Source organism: Channa argus, chromosome 6, assembly GCF_033026475.1.
Source record: "Channa argus isolate prfri chromosome 6, Channa argus male v1.0, whole genome shotgun sequence".
NCBI lineage: Eukaryota > Metazoa > Chordata > Actinopteri > Anabantiformes > Channidae > Channa > Channa argus.
The window spans coordinates 20504580-20523441 of NC_090202.1; the positions used below are offsets into that span (position 1 = coordinate 20504580).

Consider the following 18862-nt stretch of genomic DNA (forward strand, 5'->3'; position numbering starts at 1 on the left):
CCAGTTCCTGTATGAAGCAGCCTTGAATGTCAAATTGTGTTTTTCAGTGTTGTTCTGCATTCAAGAACCAAATGCGCAATATATAGTTCAATGTAACGTAAAGGAAAATTCCACTGGACCTAGCAATATTTCAGGATAATAGGGAGATCAACAAAACTAGACACTGCTTCGTGGGCAGAGGGCCTCTTTGATATATCCCCATGTCTTTGTGAAATACCCCAAACATAACAGTGAGGCCTGTTACGTCTCTCTGTGTGTGTAAGTTGCTTGTGTTGAGAGTGTGAATGAAGCAGAGACTGACTCACTGCAAGTACACGTGCTGAAAGAAGTAATGTTCCATCATAGAGAAATAAAAGAAATATTATCATCAATGTTTGATCATCAATGTTTGATCGTTCACTGTTTCACACACTGACGACACAAACTGGAAGGAAAAGGAACTTGAATGCTTTCTGCTCTCACCAAGCAACAAATTAACACTGAGCCACAACTTTGCATAATGTGCAAATGCACACACAAACACACACACACACACACACACACACACACACACACACACGCACACACACACACACACACACACACACACACACACACATATATACTTTCTCATTCACTCACTTCACTCACGCAAATCTGACCTATGAGTCATTCTGGCTGTACTTGAGACGCCCCTCGCTCTCCCGCTCCTTCCCTCCCTCTCTAACCCACTGGATGTCACAGATGGATGCAGCAGACAGCCGCAGTCTTAATGCTGCTTCCTGTCTCTCTCTGGGCACTTAGCAACCACTGGGCTCAGGCTGAGTTTAACCAGCAATTAAAGGTGCAATTTGTCATCGCTCAACGTCACAAAGAGAACACAGGACTGGATCAGCTAAAAAAAAAAAGCTTAAAAAAATATCCCCACAAACACCCAATGTAAACGTGAATTTCAATCAAACTTCAACGATATTTTGACTGTGAAAGGAGGAATTAAGGTGTGAAATGATTTGCAGATGCATTTGAAGCTGCTGACGAACAGTTTTCAGCCAGAACTGACTCATGGCTTTATGGGAATTTAAAATTGGTCAGTCTGTTTCCTGAATCGATCTACTGTGGTCATGCTATTGGTAACTGCAATTTAGAAAAAGCATCTCTTTGCTTGCTTCCGGACCAGTAACTTACAAATAGATCAGATTAGTATGTGCTGCGTTGTGGTCACTGTGGAGGAGTCTAAAATTAAAACACATCAAAAAAGAAAAGTGAAAAACAATTATTTTATGTTAGCATAAACCGATGCCCTTCTATTAACTGTCAGCACTGTGGTCATTTCTACTTCCTTGTTTGATTTCATTATCACAGTGAACTAATTTTGAAAATGCTTAAATTTGTGTTTGTCAGACTCACACTGACCCAAAAAGAGTCATAGGTCCTGTCCGTACTGTTGAACATGATTCTAAAAATTTAAATAAATTAAAAAATGAAAAAGTGTCAAAACATACACATGCATGAAAAAGCTGAAGAACCCTAGCTATTAGTCCTTTAACATGGTCACGCTGCATCATCCTAATAACTTTTAATCAGCCTGAACATGTGAACACTTATCAAATGTGTCAGGTTGATGCAGCTGTTATTCCTATGACAGCAGAGTGCGGCATTTCAGACACGGACTTGTAAACAGGCTAGTGTCACAGCGTTGCCGGGTAATATTTTATGACAGTTTGTTGGTTCTTGCCAAGCCTACAGGGAAGACTTTAACACTTGCAAAACTATAGGTGTGTTAGAGGATGGAACATGGTGCAGACTCACACCACAAACACCACCCACCACCACCCTCACCCTCCCTTTTTGTTTTAGCCATTTTTTGCTTTAGTGTAAATCACAGGATCAGAAAACAGATAATGGCACAGAGATGCCCTGCAAACATTTAGACCGGGAGTAATCATGGCTTTTAGTAACAAGTCAATGTAACGATGTAACACAAAACACTTACAGTAAGTCAGTGTTATCCAATCCATGGGATGGGATGCAGAATTTGTGGGATCAAATCCCAGGCTACCCGCTGTCCCTGAGCAAGACAGTAGCTGCCCACTGCTCCCCCCAGGGGGAAGGGATAAATGAGAGAAATAATATGATGTGCAAAATGATAGTGAAGGTTGTTATTCTTCTAATCCAAAGGCCCTTTGATCATTTAGTGCGTCATTTATCATATTATGTTGTAAGAGTTAGATATCTGTTAGTTTAACACTTAATAGTTTTTAAGCTTGTAAACTTATCATTTTGTCCAGTTAGTATATGGAAGCCTGTCATGTTGTAAATTGTTCCTGACATTTTTGACAAATGGATTTGGGAAACTGCTTATGGTATAAATCATGATTCTCCTGTAAAAAACAAAAACGGCATCTCCAAAATGTCAGCTTTTCATGCCAAACAATAGCATCATCTTTGAGTTTTTTATACACTATTTAGTTTTAAGTGATTTTTTTATCTTTACACTAGGTAACTCAACAATCACTCAACCTATATGAATAATATAGTATGTTTATTTATCGCCTCAGTTTATGCAGTGCAGTGGTGTCATTTAGATTTTGTAATCTTTGAGTGTTGGACAGGTGCTGAACAAGGTAATTGGATAAAAAAAACAAGCTTGTAACCATGTTGTGTAATAAGGTATAAATGTTTACAAAAATAATATCAAGTCAAGTCTGAAATGTAACTTTTAATGTTAGGATACGAATCCTAAGAAACAGAGGCTTTTATCCAAAGCGACTTAGAAGTGAGGTACAAGGCTACAAAGATCTAAGTCAAGGATAAAACATCAAATCAAAGTCCTATCAGAAAAGTGTTCACATTACACGAGATGTAAGTGCGAGAAAGAGCAGAAAGGACGTTTTTTTTTTTCATTTTAAATAGATTTAAGTGCATAGGAAGATGCGGAAAAGTTCTGTTTTCAGCAGTTTTTTGAATATTGGGAGAGAGTTTGCTGAGCGTGCAGAGTTTGGTAGCTCGTTCCACCATCGTGGAATCATTGCGCTGAAAAGTTTTGCTTGGTGTCTTCTGTGCCTTCTGGGACCACCGGATGTCGTTTGTTGGCAGACCGCAGCGGACAGGAAGGATTGAGGACCTGAATGAGGGAGTTGAGGTAAGCAGGAGCTGTTGACGTGATCACCCTGCAGGCGAACTGATATGTTGCTGCATATTTGGGTCTAAATCTTCAAAACATTTTCCCTGACTCTTTTTACAGCCTGATGGATTTGTGAATATGCTGGTTTCAGTTGGATTTCATTAAATGGGGTCAAAAGTAAAACATTCTAAGCAGATTGAGAGGCCTTCAAACTTCGAATATGGAGAGAAAGTGAAAACAAAAGTATCTCATAAAAATATTTAATCCAGATTTACACCTTTCTGATAAAATGTGGAGATATTTTGGTTTATGGTGTGATGCTGAACTTGAGTACGTCATCGTCCATCGTGCTTCAGTCCTGTCAGCAACAAGGTCACAGATGCTACTGTTTACGGCATTTTTTTTTCCACTCGATGAGGCTGTGGGCTGTCAAAGGCTGAGTGGGTGGAGGTGAAAAAAATATTGACAAAAGATATTTGGGGCTTGTAGGTCAGGAAACACACCTGTCAGCCTGAGGGGTAAACAGCAGTAGCTGTGCTTACTTGAAGAGTCGTTTGACCTTCATGAGCCAAATGCTGTTGTGACGTCCCTATATAAAGCTCAGTTATGACTTTAAGAATGAAGGAACAGGGGATAAATAGAGCTTAAATAGAACATCTGCCAACACGATGTCAAATGAAACCCTTAAACAGTGATTGTCCTTATTTGTGGGCTTCTTTGGTGCAAAGTGTAAAGGTTTTGATCCAGTGCGTGTAACTAAGACTTTAAAGCCTGCAGGACTGTTTTATCTATCAGTTATCTATTAAAGCAAACACAGCACATGGCCCAGCAGAAAAACACACTTGTCTGGAACATGCAGTTACAATACAAATAAAAAATATCAGCTAAAGGTGGCATTTTCAATCATCTCATAGAGATGTTAACTCAAAGCTGCCTTTGACAGATGCCATTACATCCACTAAATCACAGGTTGCATGTTAGAGGTCAATTTTGTCTATTTCTTAAATCAGGGACCAAATATAAAAAGCTAAAAACACTACAGATGAAACTGAGAAAGAAGCCATTATCTTTAAAAAAAGCCTGTACAAATCACTAAATTTAGTTAATCGACCAAGTACATTGACTATACACATATATTATAATTAACTCTGTCTGTGTGTAGGAATTTTCTGCTACGAGGGGAATCTGAACTGCAGGCAGCGGAGGCCAGAAAATAAGACCTTATTATAGCTTTTCTGAAACAGCTGATAATAAAAGATTCAACAGATCTGTGCAGTGGGAGCGCTGGAATCTAGAGGAGAGTCAATCTGAAGAAAAACAAAGACCAGGTTACAAAACCCAATAAAAACCGGCGGTTGTAGCAGCTTTGGGTCACAGAGTCCAAACAGACTGAAATGAGAAGGTGAACGTCCAGAACTCAGCTGAGGAAAAACTGACATTCAGGTTCTGTGCATCTACAGACATGGACACGTTGGACATGGTGGGGCTGCATAGTATCACATGCTCTTTGGTTAACTAACACCCACCATCCGCTCCCACAAGTTCAGGGATTTCTTCCATGCTTGCTGCATGTTCTAATTTGTCCATTTGCTCAAAAACAGATGGTACACAGGTGCTGCAGAAGTTGGAAGTCAGGGTGAAAAGCTTCTCATTATGGTAGATGTGATGCGAATTTAAGTATGGAGAAGGGACATAACATCTTACAATCCAACAGCCTCTCCTGGAAGAAACTTAGTTGTTCTCATGAACAAAGAGATATTCCAATTTTAATTACTTCCACAGCTAAACATTGGGAGAAGTGAGTGTGAAAGCCACCCTCTCTCTCTCTGACGGGACCAACAGGTTTTATACAGCAAAAAGCTGCCAATGTAAGTCAGAGTAGTGCTGCCATGACTGAAAATGTATGTTTTAAATTTTAATACACAAATTCATTTCCTTTCCCACACATCCCTTTGTAAGTCTTCAGAGGGGGAGCTGCTGTTACCCACCTTATAACTGGGCTCCAGCTCACTGACAATAAAAACAACTGCAAGCTTTAAAGCTCTTCACTCAAAGCGTTTCATTTTGCCACGGTTTAGTCAGTGCATGTTTCACTGATGTTGCTCCAGTGACAGTTTTTATTCCCTGGTGTCTATTTAATTGCTATCCACTCTGACCCTGGAGCAGTGGTTGAATTCCTTGCAAACAGATCATGAAGCCAGAGATCTGAAACTGGGGTTTTGGATCGATCCCTGGAGATGCCCTAAACAATCCACTGTGATGGGGCTCACGCTGTCCTGTTTCCTCTACATATTCTGTAAATGTTAAATAATGATGGAGTACATTCTGTTTCAGAAACCTCGCATTTAGCCTCCTGCTGCTCCTTTGCCAGTCTTACTGCTGCTTCCTAAAGTGTCGCAGCAGAAAGAGGCTGTTTCTCAGAGATGCCATGAGTAGGCAGAGGAGGGAGGGCCGGGTTTAATTTTGTCTTTCAGGAGGAGGTAAACAACAAATATTCCCTTACGTGCAAAGAACACAACATACTCTCTGTGACTTTAGGAAGGAGGACTGAGGCAGAGGCCTTATTCAACAACATCAAAGCCAAGGACCATGGAAAGGCAACATGAGGCTGTACTGGCTCGCATATGCAACTGAGTGTGGATGCTTTTTTAAAGTCCTCAGACTAAATTCAGTGAACCTAAAAGTGAAACTTGGCAGCAGTAATGTGAGAAAATCTGCTAATAGCATACTTTAGGAAGCAGTGAATTATGGACCCAGAGAGAAAATCTGCTTCCTTCTATTAAATCCCTTTAGACAACTTTTTTCTGTATGAATCTTCTGTTCTTTTTCTCATAACCTCCTTTTGTAAGAAAAGCAAGACAGTTTCTGTGGTAAAGATACTACTTTATGATAGGTGAGTGTTCTATACTAGAAAAATGACAATAGAATAATAATTATAAAATATTGACATAAAACTATGCTATAAAATAAAAAGTGAGGTTTTAAAACAGTAACATTATAATATTCAGTTTGACCCAATATAAACATATGTTCTCTAACTTTTTATCTGTATAATGCTTCACTTTAAGTTACCATCCATATTGGAGGTCCTCACATTTTCAATTCTGATTTTCATAAACAGCTAGAGCTGTCTGATTGTTTCTGCCGTATTCTCCTCACAAAGCTTCAGCAAACCGGGTGACTCATGCTCCTGTGGATACACGTCATTTTAACCTGCAGAGAGTCCTCCTCTTTTCATCAGAATCACAAGCACAACATGATAATGGATTTGAGCACAGTTGCATAAATGGCGTTTTTTGGGTGCAGCACTTTAAAATTAGCTCCTCGGGGGTCTTTTAATGGGCTCTCACAAAAGCAACATTTTATAAATATCAGGCTTTTTGTGATCTTCCTTTAAACCCTCATTTCTTCTCTCAGTAAACTGTAGTGAAGTGTAAAGATCTGCTGTAAACATGCGCTTTTACAAATGAATGACTTCATTGTTTCAGGAAAAGGTGATCAGTGCAGTGCAGGTGTGCTATAAATGCCCCAGAGAGACTCACACAATGTGGTGCCATATCTCATGTTTCACAAAACAGCAAAAATTGATGCAACACACCTATTCCCACAAACACACTCAAACACACACACACACACACACACAAGAGAAAAGAGACTGACGTCAAACCCTGTAGACCCATTCAAAACCTTCCCCTCTCTCTGTCTCTACATTGTGCCTGCCAAGCTCCTGACAACCTGAATTAAGGGGCAGATTTATTGGCTGCCAAGCCCGGGGGTAATGAATGGGGAGCGGCCAGTCAGTTGCCAGGGGACAAACACACGCACAGAAAAGGTAAAGAGGGGAGAGAGAGACGAGATGATGCCCCTGACCAGGAGAGGTGAGTGAGCACCTTTTCTATTTGCCGAATATAATAGGAGAGTTGCTGCCTTTAAGGTTTTCTTACTTGTTTGTATAGGCTGAGAAAAGCTGACGTCACCTCCTTCTGTGTACCAATCAGACTTTAGTCACATTTTAAACAACACATGATGGAAGTTTTTATTGCCATTAGAGAAATTTGATTAAACCAATTAAGTTCCAATGAATCAAAATAGCTGACATTTGTTTCTCACAAACATTAATTTCTGCGCATTTATGATAATCACAAGAAAGGTTTATTTTGTCTCCGCAGAACCACAGAAGACCTATACAGCAGTTTTCACAGGCTGGACACGACTTCTCATACTGATCATGTAAAATCGGTGCCTTTCAAGATTCAAACCAAACTCCAGTCATTTTACCACAGATCTATTCACCTGACTTTTAAATCAACTGTCACGTATATTTGGCAGACCATGTCTCCAGTCCTGCATGGCATAATGTAGCAAATTACTGTTTTAATGGCTTCGGGTTTTTACACCCTTTAATTGCAGGATGTGGCAAAAATTGCAGAAAATCACATTGTGCACTGTTGCAGTGTGTCCCATGCGAACCCATTAGGGATTCTGTCCAACATTCTGTATTTTCCCACTGTATTAAGAGGTCTTCATCTGTGGACTCATGGGCCTCTGAGGATATTAGATAATATTGTAACTTTTCGGAAGCCTCTTGCTTAATTTGGCTGCATTTACTGGATTTTACTTTTTTACATTTACTTACTTACAGCTAGGTTACATGGTCTTCTTCAGCAGATGGTTAGTACTAAATGCTAAATAAATATACAACTACTTGGTCTGGAGAAAGTTTCAAATTCACTATCTTCTGAAGGATGTGACCCCAGATAGTCACACCACCCTGTTGTACCAAAATGGGAAAACTACTAATTGCCAGTAAGAAAGTTCTCATTTGACCTGAGAAGGATGAAAAATGGACAAGCAGTAGAAATGGGGGTGGAACTGAGCTGTAATTGGTTTCTATTTACCAGTACTCCTGCCACAAACACAACCACAAGCAATTAGCCAGACAGCTCAGGCTTTATCAGCACTAAACTCTCACTGCGTAGATGTATGTGTGTTGTTAGTCATGAGAGAGAATGTAATTAGGCTGAGGGAGACATGAGATTAAAATCAGATCTTCGGTCCTGGTTTCTTTTGGTCTACTGCTCCTTAAATGTGCAGCTTGACAACAGCAAAAGGTAGACTTTATCCTGCTTGCAGCCTTTCAGGGGAAAAAAAGAATGGAAACAAAATATTTGATGTGACTCAATATGAATCCGTGTGTAGAAGTGGTGATTGTGACTGAGCCTTAAAGGTTCCTAATGAGTTTGAGAGGATGCTCTTGTGTGACTCATCAGCGTCTCTTTCCTCCATGGAATAATCTCACCCAGTACCAGAAAAGGACTCTTTCCTTGCAAGGTTGAAAGGTTATTCACTTTTATAAATGGTCCAAACCGGAAATGGTGACACACATTTTACCAAACGCAGTGTCATATTTGCTTGGATCCTGCTGTTTACATTGTATTGTGACGATCTAATGATGTGAGTCATTGTGGGGAGAATCGCAAGCAAAAATATGGTTTGTGGACTCAATTTTCCATATAAAGTGAAGAGTTGTATGGCTGTGATGGTGACAAAGCTAAAAACAAGAAAATGTTGCTGAATATCAGACAAGCAGGTCGGTGGAGAGTAGCCTGAGCTCACATCAAACACAGCAGTGAGAGGGATTTATGAATGAAACTGGAAAAACACACACACAGTGAGAAAGATTTGACAGGCAGCCAAAAATAGAGACCACAGTGCAGGCTGGCTGACGACAAAAGTGCTCTCTCTCTGGTTCTCTCTCTCTCTCTCTCTTTTACACTCACACTCAAACACACACACACACACACGTACATACACACCCCTCTGCAGTCCCTCTGTCACCCCACCCGTCTTTGGCGGAGTCTGTATGTGAGTCATCGGTGGACTTTAACTATCTCTGCCCCTCAATGTTGCAGCACCGACAGCAAAAAACAGCCATTCAACATTCTCTACTACAGTAGGAAACATCAAACGTACAATACAATCAGTGAAAAAACTAAATCAATCAGAAAGACATCATTTATAGAGCATTTATCAGCTATTTAGCATGTAAAAACAATAAGAGGTTAATTACTCATTACTCATAAGCCTACTCATTCCAACGTGTATGAACCTAAATACCCAAGTTAAAAGTCTTTTCATATTAAACATATGCATAAATTCTATTTTAATATGAACTATTTAATATAATGTGCAGAGCTAGACAAGACAGACCCCTCAGCCATATAGCTCCATTATGAATTTATATCTTTCAGCATAAGATGCAACAAAAGCCATAGAGTAGGTCTCATAACTAGTTTGAGTTCATATTCAAAGGGAGAAGCAGTTTTGTTTGGATGACTCAAATATTAACTGCGTGCATGAGAGAGGGTGGGTGTGTGTGTGTGTGTGTGCGTGTGTGTTCGCGCGCGCGCGCGTATTTGTGTGGGTTGCGTATATCCTCGGTCTGTGACGCACGAGTCAGGTGGTTCCTCTAATAGCAAGAGGAGCTGTCCGCGGTGCTGAAACCAGACTCCCACCGCGAGGCAGAGAGATGCTCAGCTCACTCACGACCCTACACAAAAATTGATAACAAAGGTAAGAGTTGGTTGTTATTAAATGCATGATGCCCATTACACTACACTACTCTCAACCAAGACTAAAGTGAGTAAAGAGTTTTTAGTTACTGAAGCGGTCTTCTGTTGCGCTCGCTGTTTGTCAACCTGATGCACCGCCGCAGATGTTGAGGCGAAGAGGTTGCGTTGTGTGTCGCCCAATGTGTTTCTTTGTTCTCGTTTCGCTTCGGATTATCTTGAATTGTTTGTGCTCTTTCAGTGATTGTCGTGACTTTCAAGACTGAAAAAAAAATTGGAGCGTGTAAAGTTCGCCCATTTAAATCCAATTAGGAAAAGCAAAGGGAAAAGAAAAAATATGTAATTGCTTATGAACTGTCGCTCCTTGTTTGTTTTGAGTGTTCTTCTAATTTGACTCCAATGTTAGAAGAATTCCCTGTCTCGAAAATATGAGAACAAACATTACCTTTGCGCTCATTTGTATTTAAACGTTTTCCTGAATTTTAGAAGCAAGTTTCACAAACGCCAGTGCACAGACCGTATCCCACTGGACGCCAGTTTGCTTTAAAAAGTACACATTTTAAGCTTGAAAACACGATAATAATTGGACTTTAGATGGTGTAATCGATTAAAAGGAGAGGCCCCTTGGGAACATCAGCCTTACCGGGTTGCCTTGACAACGAGAGAGAAGCAATTAGACGACTAATGAAATTTAACGGGAGCTGGAATGCCGCTGCTGTTACAGCTTCTGGCAAACAGGCGGCAGGATTCCGGTGGGATCTTTAAACACAGCAACAGGCAGAAAAATGGAGGAGGGGTACTAACATCGTGCGTGGTAATATATAAGATAAGTGGTACGTGTGTACCACTTATATTATTGCAGCCTATGAGTGCTACAACAAAGGACCCCAGAATTAGAATACCCGGGTCCATTAATCTGGAATATATTTGGTATATTTAGTATAAATATTGTGAAGATGTCAGCTGACTGACCTCATTACTCAAATTTTCCACCTGATTTCCCTTCAAATCCAAACACATATCTTTGTGATGTGTGATGTTATCCCCAGACCAGAGCTTTGAAATGACGATAAGAGCACAAGACATTTTCAGAAATGCCACAGAGGTAACCGAAGCAACCTGTTAGCTTAATGTGTAAAGGTCAGAGCTGACATGTGCCTCTTTGTCTTTCCTTTTGCAGGCATCACAATGCCGTCACTTTCCGAAACCTCCACAACAGGCAAACCTTTCCTCGTCTGGTTTGCCAACCTCGTCTTTATCCTTCTCTTCCTCGGTTCCTCTGGCGTTCATGGGGCATCGCTCAAAGATCACAGACTGAGGGGAAGTGAATCAGATTCCCAGAGGGCAAATGTCCACCAGGTTCCTAATGCTGACATGCTCAAAGCCTTGGAGTACATTGAGAGCCTTCGTCAGAGAACCAGCTCAGACTCCCAGCCCCACACACCCTTCTCTGCAGGGTTCGATGATGCTGAGAAGCTGCATGCCATGCTGAAACTGTCCTCTAACCCTATGCAGACCAAGGATGAGGAAGAAGAGGAAGAGGAGAATGGGAGGGAGGACAAAAGTGAAGAGCTCCTCCAGGCTGTGCTCAGCACTCTCCAGCAGACAGAGAAAGCATCAAAGCCAGCTTCACTTCGCCCCAGTGTGGAAGGAGAGGGCACAAAGGATGGCACGTACCTCAGGGTGCAGCAGAAGCAACAAGGCATCACACCTCACAAGAAGCTGCCGTTGATGTTTGAGGATGAAGAAGAGGGTGAGGGTGATGAGCAAGAGGAGGATGAGGGATCAGATTTGGAGCACGAGAGCCCCTACAAACGCACTAACGAGAACGTGGAGGAGAAGTACACACCTCAGAACCTGGCGACTCTGCAGTCTGTGTTCGACGAACTGGACAAGCTGACCAGTGCGAAAGCGACGCATAAACGGCAAGACGACGAGGGTGACATGGAGGACGGTGATGAGGCGGATGATGATCACATGTTTAATGTGAGGAATGCGGTATATGATGACATCGGTGGGGATTTCACAGACTGGGGTCCACTACAAGAGCAGGAGGAAGAGGAGGAGGAAGAGGGGGAGGAGGAGAGGGACAACAAACACGAGGTCGACAGAGGGCTCGATTACCTTGACGACAACGGTGAAGAAGCAAATGAGGATGATGAAGAGGAAGACGATGTAAGCTACTTAGTCAAGAGGTCAAACGATGCAGATGATGCTGCCAATTTAGTGGATTATTACCTTCTGAAAGTGCTGGAGAAAACAGATGAGCAGAAACGAGCGATGAAAGAAGAGGAGGAGCAGGAGGAGAGAGCAGAGAGGAGAGTGGCTCAGACACAATCCAGAGACTACATAGATCCACGGGCCATCTACCAGCTCATTCAGATCTCCCAGAAATACCAGATCCCACCTGAAGACCTGATGGACATGCTCAAAACCGGACAAATGTCCAATCAAGACAGACCACAATACATGCTCTCTCAGATATCTGCAAAGAAGACACACAAGTATCCAGTAACCAGATTCTACAACAGGCACCTGCCTGGAAGACAAAAGTCCCCAGAAGAACTGAGGACAGAAGAAATCCTCAACATCCTGGGGTTAGGGGGCGTGGAAGATCCAGCTCCCATCAGGAGGCAGAAGCAGTACAAAAGCTCTTTGTCACGACTTCACACTCAGCCAACGGGGCGTTCGGGGGAATCCGCTCCCACACAGCGGCGCCTTCCCAGCACAGTAAAGGACGCGGATGACGACACAGCGGACGAGGATGAACTGGCAGCGTATTTGGCAGCTCAGATGCTGGCACGGTATCCAAACCCTGTGTATAGCAAGACCAAGGCGAGCCAGAAACGGGATGATGTCGCACAGAGCACGACAGGCTCTTTTGAACAGGCCATACAGGATTATTTTGATCAAATGGACTCAGATAAAACCCTGAATGAAAAGAGACATAGTAACGATGACGACAGGGGCAACGACAAACAAATGCAAAGCATTGATAATGAGGCAGTGATGAAACTGCTGAGCTACCTGAACCCAGAAACTAGAGAGAATGATACTGATGCCAAAACTGCTCAAGGAATTTAAATAAGGTTGTAGATACATATACATATATATAAATATATATTGTTTTAGTGGAGGGAGAGGGCGAAAATAAGGTATTTTGAAAAATAAAACATACAATCTACTTTAGTTAATCGGTAGGTTTACAAAAGTTCCTATTTATTAGCAGAAATATGAGTGTTTGAACATTCATTTAATGCCTTTTTTAATTTAATTTATTTCTCAACAATACTTAACCAGTACATGCGACTCACCAGCCTTACACTTCAAAGCACACATACACAACCGAAATCAGTGTTGGATCCCTTAGATTCACTTGTGTGTGTGTGTGTGTCTTCTCTTTTTTTGTAACTCTTTCTTAAATGTGGTCATATGTGACATACCTGAGGTTAATAAAGCATTGACTTTATTTTTTCCTTACTGTCTGGTGTTTCTTTATTTATGGCTCACGCAATACATCTGTTTAAGTATAAAATGCCCCTCGTCTGCCATATCTCACCGATGGTTGCAAAAGCATATTTAAATATTTTTAAAAAGCACAGGACACAAGTCACACTTCCTGTCATAAAACCCTGAGACTGATCAATAAAAGGCACTTATAGACTCAAACATAATTACCATTATAAAAAGTAAGCACAAAAAAAACCCACTGGGGCTTTTGGTTATTACATGACCACAGCACGATGTGAGTCATTATTAGTCAGTAATCAAACTAATAATCTTGAAATGTGAGACATCCTCATCCTCTCTTGGCTCAGTAGGCAGGTTTGCTCATATATTCCTCCATTGTCTGTGGGGAGAGAGGACGTTTACAGACACATTTCACATGAGTAATAACAAAGCCCACATTAACTGAAGGGCTGTGAAAGCGTCCTATACCTCCTGGAGCGTGTCCGCCTCCTCCATAGATACACCCACAGCTACTTTGGAAGTTTCTAGGATTTCTCCTCCCATCAGGAATTCATCCAGGATGAAGTAAGCCTTCTCAAAGTTAAAAATTATGTCCAGCTCACACACCTGACAAAGAAACACAAAACATACACTATAAGATCAAACTAAATATGGTTCACACTACTATATAAGTGGGATTGAATGTATATTTTACTCATGGGAGAAACTATTTCATTCTTCTACAATGAACAACCAGAAGGCAGTAACAATTATGACAAAACTAGGAAAGAAAACAAGTTGCTAGAAATTTATAAAGATGAACTTGCTGTCTTTCGAGTCACTTGCTTTATTTTAACTTCAGTCTTTTTTTCCCTGAACACATGAAAAATAAAAAAGCTTAGACAGCTGTATCACTGTAGCATGAGCTTTTTACATTTTGCACATTTCATCCGAAGGTCACACATTTTTCTATAACTTTTTATGAGTGGGGTATAGATAGATAGATAGATAGATAGATAGATAGATAGATAGATAGATAGATAGATAGATAGATAGATAGATAGATAGATAGATAGATAGATAGATAGATAGATAGATAGATAGATAGATAGATAGATAGATAGATAGATAGATAGATAGATAGATAGATAGATAGATAGATAGATAGATAGATAGATAGATAGATAGATAGATAGATAGATAGATAGATAGATAGATAGATAGATAGATAGATAGATAGATAGATAGATAGATAGATAGATAGATAGATAGATAGATAGATAGATAGATAGATAGATAGATAGATAGATAGATAGATAGATAGATAGATAGATAGATAGATAGATAGATAGATAGATAGATAGATAGATAGATAGATAGATAGATAGATAGATAGATAGATAGATAGATAGATAGATAGATAGATAGATAGATAGATAGATAGATAGATAGATAGATAGATAGATAGATAGATAGATAGATAGATAGATAGATAGATAGATAGATAGATAGATAGATAGATAGATAGATAGATAGATAGATAGATAGATAGATAGATAGATAGATAGATAGATAGATAGATAGATAGATAGATAGATAGATAGATAGATAGATAGATAGATAGATAGATAGATAGATAGATAGATAGATAGATAGATAGATAGATAGATAGATAGATAGATAGATAGATAGATAGATAGATAGATAGATAGATAGATAGATAGATAGATAGATAGATAGATAGATAGATAGATAGATAGATAGATAGATAGATAGATAGATAGATAGATAGATAGATAGATAGATAGATAGATAGATAGATAGATAGATAGATAGATAGATAGATAGATAGATAGATAGATAGATAGATAGATAGATAGATAGATAGATAGATAGATAGATAGATAGATAGATAGATAGATAGATAGATAGATAGATAGATAGATAGATAGATAGATAGATAGATAGATAGATAGATAGATAGATAGATAGATAGATAGATAGATAGATAGATAGATAGATAGATAGATAGATAGATAGATAGATAGATAGATAGATAGATAGATAGATAGATAGATAGATAGATAGATAGATAGATAGATAGATAGATAGATAGATAGATAGATAGATAGATAGATAGATAGATAGATAGATAGATAGATAGATAGATAGATAGATAGATAGATAGATAGATAGATAGATAGATAGATAGATAGATAGATAGATAGATAGATAGATAGATAGATAGATAGATAGATAGATAGATAGATAGATAGATAGATAGATAGATAGATAGATAGATAGATAGATAGATAGATAGATAAAAGACAAAAACATTTTGAATGATAACCAGTTGTTTCTAAGTAACCAATATTCTGTCGACACAGGACAAACATTAACAAAAAGCAGCTGTTCAACTCAAAATAAACGGATTATTTATGAGTTTCATTGACCTTTGAGGAATTGGCTGTTTCAGTAGATTTAGAATGAGCTTTTAGCCAATGTAGACTATGTTTCCACATTACAAAGGGTTATGAACCTTTCAGTGTTACAGTCATGAGAGCGGTTTGGAGCTTTAGCCTCTTACGGACAGCAGGGGGACATGATGTGCAGAGAGGTACTCACACTGACTTGTAAAACATTTAACCTGTGTCTCAGTGTCTTACCTCAATGTCAGGACAGGTATTGCCTGAACTTCCAATGAAGGGAAATCTCAGTGATATTTATTTATTTTTTTAAACATGACACTTAGCACAAAGCCAAAGGTCCAAAAGGTCCACAAAAACAGACAACCTCACTATCCTGGACAGAACAATCCAACATCAGCTTGGGTTCCCATCAGCAATATAGCTGAAAAGGAGCAAAGCAACTACATTGTAGATTTTTTTTAACTGTATGGTTGAATTAATTATGTACTCAAGGATGACAAATTATGGAATCATTTATAAATCAACAAAGCCAGAGTTGATGTCAATTAACTGACATCAGATAAATAAATGAAGACACAATTACAATTATACTTCTTACTGACTCATATTTTCACAGTTAGTCTAGAATTATTCTACATTACCTAGTTCCAAACAATGTTACATTGGGTCATGTGTAGTATTGTTATTGTTGTATTTGATGAACAAATTAACTTCTTTGATCAGGTGTGTTTTCAAAACACAACTATTTCAACTCTTCTCTGTCTTCTTGAGGTTAGTATTTGTAGCAGTAGAATAAATTGATTAATGGATTTGATCAATTTATCTATTCATTTAAATTTTAGCTGAAACTATCATATGCTGACGTCTCCTTTACTCTGCTGCATCACTTTTGTGCACCTGTTAAACTGGGACAAATAAGACCTCTAACCAAAAGTTTAGCAAGCTTGCATAATTCAAAAATAGCTAAAATCCTGAGCCAGTCTGAGCAGATGTCTAATGAACCAGAATAATTGAAAATGCCTGTGTGCATAGCCAGCTATGATCAATTAATTAGTCAATAACAATCTGGACTAAGACATTCGACTCTACTTACGTTGCCAAAATATTTATCCAGCAATTCAACATATCTGTGCAGCACTTCAAGGGTCAGCAGCTCATTGTCCTGGTCCTCCATACCAGCACAGAAATACAGACTGGCGTACCTGATTTTGAAGATGATGAAGATCAGAGGTCAGCAAGTCTTTTCATGAGGCGTGCGTTGCACTAAAAGACGAGCTTATAAAATCCACCACTTGAGAAATCATCATGTGCATGCATTTGCTTTGCTGCTATGTTTTTTCCTGCATGTGCTCAGTTAAAAAAAAACTTCTAGCAAAGTACAGCAAAGTAAAATGTAACACTAATACACACATAACTTTATATCAATGCACTGACGTGCAAAATAAAGTGAGATGTTCCTGTTTATCACATTCACTTACGACATCATTACTTTTATTACAAGAAATGCTGCATCATCAGCCTATAACCTATAGTCCAGAACAGTCAGTGAGTGTTTTGGAGCATTAGCAAAGAGTTAAATATTAGGTGTAAACAGAGTATGTGGTGGTTTCTGTCTGAAAAACCTGCTGCTGACAAAACATTACACAGTGTCTTAGCACACTGCTAACAGAAATCAAACACAGCTGAGTCTCTTGTCGGCACCTCTTGTAAACAATCTTGAGGTCCCTCCATTGGAGGAAGTTGCAGGATCGTGGTTGACGGCCCAACACTAGCATCATCATGTCCCGGATCACCTTCTTCTTCTCCCGGTCTGTTACTGGCGTGAACCATTTCTGCAGTCGCAGCTTCCCCTGCCGACTGAACAGCAACAGGAAGCGCATCTGAAAAAGAAGAGGAGGGAGGGAGCAGACCTGAGAACAAAGACTCAATAAATGTTTGTTTGTGCAACGCAGAGGGTCACTGCAGAAAATTGTAAAAACTAAACAAACAGGAGGAACATCTTGTGTGGCGAACGTTAAACTCATAACTAAAAGGTTAATATGTAGCTTATAAACAGAAGAAACCAAACAGAAGAAACAAGAATGAAGATCACCAGGAAACATAACAGACTTAGAGTTTAACCTTTGAGCAATAAATACAACGGTAATTAATGTGAGCTCTTTGCCCTCAGGTGCAGCTTCAAGTAGCTTCTGTCTGCAACAAAATAAACATCGACGGATGGACAAAAATATACCCAATACTTTAAGTTTCTCTTGATCTCGATTGCCATATGTGATGTTTCCTTTAAAAAAAAAAAAAGGGCGAAGAACATCCACCATCACTGATTTGCATTAATCTTCCTGTTTGACATTGTCCTTACACTGAAAGTTGCCTTTTAAAGCTTATCACTTCGAGCTTGTATATAAAGTTTGACAAATCAGATACATGAAACATATTTTTTATATAAGAAATATTTTAAAACCCGAGTAAATATCAGGCTCTTGGCACTGCACTATCAATTTAGTGACCTTTGATCAAGGAAATCCTTGCCTTAAATGCACTCGCAGCTATCAAACTAAACCAAACAAAATAAAAAAAATAAGAATCGTGTTTTGCTGCCGCCGTTTTCATACTTTACGCTAATTACACAAAATCTAAATTACTAAAACGCGTCACATCCTGGACCTCTACACACAGGTGCATGGTCAAAACCCGGATACTCACCATTTTGTCACGACAACACGCGGGCACTCACTCCAGTCAATATCTTTCCAATCACCTCTTCCCCAGAATCACGGAGACCTACACCTTCCCGCTGTAATTTGCGTGTGATCTACGGCGCGGCGACATGGTTTACCTTCCCACAATCCACCGCGCTCACACCTTCTCCGGTCCGAGCCGCGCCCTGCTGCGCTCCAGCAGCTGATTGGCTGTTTAGGAATTTCAGACAGGTCAGTGGGAGGACGGTAGGTGGACGCTTCAGGTCGCACACAAGCACCGTTTTGCTGTCACAGATTATTTCATACAGTTTTTATTTATTGGTGCAATTTAAGTCACAATTAGCAGATATTCATCCGTCACTGGATCAAAGTAACAAACGACAAGATGATACAAATAATTTAAAGTCCCTGTGTTCTAGTTTATTCTCTATTTAATGTGTGTTTTATTTTAGCCTATGGGGATTAATTTATGTCAGTCCCCGTCTCAGCATCCTTGCCATTCAGACGTCAGCATGTCCACAGATACGTTATTCTATTCTTTAGTGAAACTAAAGACAGAAAATAGTTCAAATCCCTTTTACATTTTCTAAAACCCAAGGTGTAGTTTTTAGA

At 39.6% G+C, this 18862-nt stretch overlaps 2 protein-coding genes across 3 annotated transcripts; one reads left to right on the top strand and one right to left on the bottom strand.

The window, feature by feature from the left end:
• The first annotated feature begins 6862 nt into the window (after window positions 1-6862).
• scg2a (secretogranin II a) lies at window positions 6863-13148 on the top strand. Of its 2 annotated transcripts, none has more exons than XM_067508448.1 (2): window positions 6863-6981; window positions 10853-13148. In XM_067508448.1, exons 1-2 carry the CDS (start codon window positions 6882-6884, stop codon window positions 12754-12756), a joined length of 2004 nt encoding a protein of 667 aa, XP_067364549.1. In that variant the 5' UTR covers window positions 6863-6881; the 3' UTR covers window positions 12757-13148. The 2 variants fall into 2 exon arrangements, with proteins under 2 accessions (XP_067364549.1, XP_067364550.1); XM_067508449.1 differs by lacking the exon at window positions 6863-6981 and adding an exon at window positions 9532-9676.
• Window positions 13115-18415, bottom strand: ap1s3a (adaptor related protein complex 1 subunit sigma 3a). Its single transcript, XM_067508450.1, has 5 exons — window positions 18255-18415; window positions 17253-17431; window positions 16645-16753; window positions 13612-13749; window positions 13115-13522 (listed from the first exon to the last, which is right to left on the bottom strand). Exons 1-5 carry the CDS (start codon window positions 18255-18257, stop codon window positions 13487-13489), a joined length of 465 nt encoding a protein of 154 aa, XP_067364551.1. The 5' UTR covers window positions 18258-18415; the 3' UTR covers window positions 13115-13486.
• Between the last annotated feature and the right edge of the window lie 447 nt (window positions 18416-18862).